This window comes from Gobio gobio (genome assembly GCF_949357685.1).
Source record: "Gobio gobio genome assembly, chromosome: 22".
NCBI classification, from domain to species: Eukaryota; Metazoa; Chordata; class Actinopteri; order Cypriniformes; family Gobionidae; genus Gobio; species Gobio gobio.
Window position 1 is genome coordinate 32,163,537 of NC_137118.1, and position 4,744 is coordinate 32,168,280.

A 4,744-nucleotide genomic window follows, 5' to 3' on the forward strand; every position below is an offset into this window, starting at 1 on the left:
ACGCGTTTAACTGACAGCACTAATATATATATATATATATATATATATATATATATATATATATATATATACTTTTTGTTTGCCCCACAGGATGTTCTCAATGGGAAACCAAAGTGGTTCCCCCCAAAGCCACCTGTGCCAGTCTACATGGACAATAAGCAACAGCAGACATTCTTTCTGAACCCCTCAAAGCTCTGCTGGATAAGTCTAAAACTCAACTGAACTTCACAGATGAAGTGGAGTTAATTTGTAGTTTTCTTTTCCTGAGGTGGGCCCAAACATGTTTGTCAATTGGATGGTTTCTATTATTGCCATATATGCAATGTTTTATATGTTAATTAATGAATTAATGTATTTATTTATATGGACAGGCCATCATTCATGGCCTATGTGAGATGCAGGCATTGTCCTGGCAGGAGCTGAGGAGGTGTTCCTCAGTGGCCTTACTTATCACCCTAGGTATGCTTGTAATTGGAATTGCAAAAAATATATAATTTATTATTACACAATATTTTTGACAATGGCAATTATTAAGTCGAGGAATTTGACAGAGCGATTGCCAAACGAATGAAAAAACAGTCACCTACCAGAAAGTAAAGTTATTATTTTACCTTATGCAATTGAAGACGAAAAGTAAAGTCACTAACAAAATTCTTTCTTACTTTTTTCTTTTATTTGTCCTTTTTACAGCAACATGATGTTTAGGTGATCGTTAAATAAAGTACAGAATTGTTTATTATTGGTGTTTTGTCTATTCTTATTTGAGTTAAGCTTTGCATTGTATTCAAAATATCAAAAAACAGGGTTTGTAATGTTAGCATGGTATGTTAATTAGACCATTAGCATAGGTTGAACTGAAAGAAACATTGGAATTTGAAAAACATTGAGGCAATATAATAATCACACAATATTAATATTGATAATAAGATAGTTCAATCTGTAATTGTATCTCTTCCATCCGTAATTTTCTTTTGATTAGGCTAGCCTACCACCCACACTCAAAAAATAACTACTGGGTAATTTGTTAGTCAGAGAACACAGTGTGTTTTTTGGCAAATGCACTGAGCAGAGAACGCAAATATGTTATTTTGTTATTATTTTGTGTTAATTTATTTGAAAAACTTTAAAAGAAGCGAGACCGTTATATTGCATCCGGAGTCTGAGAATGCGGGACTCTGTGTGCAGGTGTTATACGATCTTCCGAACAGCAGGAGGCGCTGTCTCGAAAAACGAGGGGTCTGAGAATGCGGGACTGTAGATGCAGCTGGCTCCGAGTCTGCAGCTTCATAATGTTGAACCATCCTGGGGAAAAAAATATCGCGCGGGACTGTAGCTGCAGCAGGCTCCGAGTCTGCAGCTTCATACTACTCGTTTCCCCTGTCTCTTTTATGCCAATGAATGGACGGGGACCCTTAAAAATGTAACACATTTCCTGTTCGTGATATGAAATGTGCCCGGCTAGACACATTATGAAACCTTCTTGAAGTAAACTCTTGATATCAGCGTGACTCGAGCGTTTTGAGTCGAATTACAAATTAACAAGACATAGCTTATACAAGGTAAGAGACCAATGACACATATACACATACAGGAGAGAGATAGAAAACAAAAACAAACAAACACACACACACAAAAAAAAAGCTAAATAGGCCTATAGATGTATCGCTATAGTGGTGTATGCAGGTTTATTGGTAAGTTTAAGCAATGGGATATTTTAGTCACTAAAATATCCCATTGCTTATATATATATATATATATATATATATATATATATATATATATATATATATATATATATATATATATAATATTATATATATATATATATATATATATATAATTTAATATATATAATATATATATATATATATAATATAATATATAATATATATATATATATATATATATATATATATATATATATATATATATATATATATATATATATATACGCGGAGGAACGGAGTCCGGGGGGAATCCTCCACTAAACCAAAGCACATCTTCATGTTATCACCATGAATGAAAATGAGAAGTTTAATCTTTTTTAAAAGTGGATTTTACATAAAATGTTGCTATTTTATATAAATGCATATATTTAAATTATTACAAATTGAGGCAAATAAATAATAATAAAAAAAATTCTATAAATCCCCCTTAAACTGCACAACTTTACAGTAATAACATTAATAAAGCATGTGATATTACATTTGTTATGAAAAAAAGTTAGAATATTGGTGCGGTACTTGTCCCCGTCAATGTGTATGGTGGTTACGGCCCTACTTGTTTTGTGTTTTTAGAGGGCTTAGCTAATCAGGCCAGTTAGAGAGAATTACTAATAATTTCCCCCTTTTTATTTAAACCAAGGGTTTATCAATGATGCTTAGGCTATATTATTAAACAAACCCGAGACAAACTGTAGAATTCAGAAAATAATGTAGAAAAATACAAAAATTTCAAAATAATATTACTGTAACAAAGCCTCATTTGTGTAACCTTGTGTAAAGTTTTAAATGTTCCAAACGATGCCCCAGCATGAGTTTTTTTATTGCAACTATTATTTATGTCTTACGACCCTTCTTTAGATATTAAATGTCTAGAGAATAAGGTGAACATTAAGCCAGTCATGATCATTATCACAACTGAACACTGAAAATGATTAAGATAAGTAGGAGACAAGTGTGAGGCAAGTACAAGTGAACTTTATTTATAGTTTATAGACCGGCAATGATAACTTATTTAAAAGAAAATTATAAAGAAAATAATTATTTACAAGGGTGAAAGAAAAAACATTTTTACAAAGCTATAACAATTTATTTAGATGGTTTCTGTGACCTCTTAAACTGTGCATGCACCACATATGTAGATTCCTACACAATGTATGTTTATTTTTACACAGATAACTATCTCCAAAGCAGAGATTCTGTTAAATGATTGTTTGTGCCACAAATAATAATACAAAATAAATAAAATAAAATGTATAAACAATAATAATTTAAAGGAAACATTAAATACATTTTATCTTATTATAGATTATAAAGGTTTTTGTAATTAAATACATCTGAAAGGTCATCTAAAGGTCATGCCACCCCCCACCCCCCCCAAAAAAACAACCCTTTCCAAACTAGAGTCCGCCTAGTGAATTTCGGCCATTTCCACCACTGTACGCACATATATATTATATTTTTCGATTAGTCGACTAATCTAGCGATTATTTTTCCAGATTAATCTGATGATTCTTTTTTTTTTACTGAATATTTTATTTCAAAGAGGGTTGTGAATTTTTATATTATTTTAACATGAAATCAATGAATGATGACAATATTAATTGTATTTCAGGAAGGGTAGTGTACTTAAGCCATTTTATAATGAAATATATGAACACAAGAAGCATTTTAAACATTATGTATAACTAATGATACTATTCATCATAAAATGTATACAGAGTAGGCCTAATTAGGAAATGTTGTTTACTATAATAGTTGATATTTTGAGTATGATTTACTTATTGATGTGTGTCAATAGTAAACGAAAATGCACTTGTATTTATCTGCAAAAGGTTCACATACACGAGCTTTCAGCATAGTGTTAATGTATAACTAGTCATCTATTTTGAAGATATACATGTGCATAAACAAAGACTAAAGCTGCCAGAAGTTTTTTCCCAAACTTCAAAGACACATTTAAATGATTAAAACTAGAGGCATAACTTTAATGTTACTTTAATCATGTAAACTACCTATATACAGCATGTTATATGCATATGTGTTTGGGACAGAGGGGAACCCGGTAGCATTTGCAACAGATATATGCTGCCCATAATAAATAAAAACACGAGACGTACTGGGGTTGGAGAAGAACACCGGAAAATGTGACCGAATGGACAATATTCGTCTGTATTTGCAATACACACGCCACGGTTCAGCTGCGCGAGACGAACACTGGCAGTGTGAAAGCCCAACAGCTTTATATGATAAATGATAATTTTCACTATGCCCGGGAGCAGAAACCGCCGTTTTATATATATATATATATATATATAACTCACTGATATATAGGTAGATTAATTCGATATATAACACACATCTTCACATCTTCAAATGATCATCTTTCTAATAGTATGGCATCGGCTCCTTCCCCATCCCCTCACAACCGCAGCAGGAGTGAGGATGAGGATGATCCAGTAGATGGGATGATCTCCAGAACAGGCTGTGCTGAGCTGCACTATGCTCTGCAGGACTGTATGGCTGAGCATCAGGACTGGAGGAAGTGTCAGACAGAGGTTCAGAAGTTTAAGGAGTGCATGACCACCAACCAGAACACTCGAAAAGAGCAGCTCCTGAAGCAAAGGACGTCAGCTACACAATCTGCCTGATGCACAGGCCTCTGAGATACACTATAAAACATACATCTTGAAGAATCCATCGAAATAAATCTTTCATGAAAGGTGTACTTTTTCAGTACATTTTATTGAATGTTTAATGTGCATATTTATTACACAATGACAAGAAAGAAGCCAAACAAAGGCTTTTTCACTAGTCTCAGACTTTTGGACTTTTGTACATGTCTTCTTATGCTGGGTTAAATATTAAACTCACGATTGTATAATATGCATATATTAGTTTTATTTGATCAGAATATCATTTTTAATTGGGGCAAATTTTTTTTATACTTTGGTTTTAGCAGGTGTAGCCATTTTGCAATGTGCTCAGGTGCTACATTTAACTTAAAAAAACTGGACAATTTT

At 32.6% G+C, this 4,744-nt stretch overlaps 1 protein-coding gene across 1 annotated transcript; it reads left to right on the top strand.

Annotated features, from left to right (window-relative positions):
- The first annotated feature begins 1,463 nt into the window (after window positions 1–1,463).
- coa4 (cytochrome c oxidase assembly factor 4 homolog) lies at window positions 1,464–4,507 on the top strand. Its single transcript, XM_079803977.1, has 2 exons — window positions 1,464–1,559; window positions 4,117–4,507. Exon 2 carries the CDS (start codon window positions 4,118–4,120, stop codon window positions 4,370–4,372), a length of 255 nt encoding a protein of 84 aa, XP_079660103.1. The 5' UTR covers window positions 1,464–1,559; window position 4,117; the 3' UTR covers window positions 4,373–4,507.
- Window positions 4,508–4,744: the final 237 nt, after the last annotated feature.

Coding starts and splice junctions, on each gene's coding strand:
- coa4 (XM_079803977.1), top strand. CDS start 4,118: ATGGCATCGGCTCCTTCCCCATCCCCTCACAACCGCAGCAGGAGTGAG.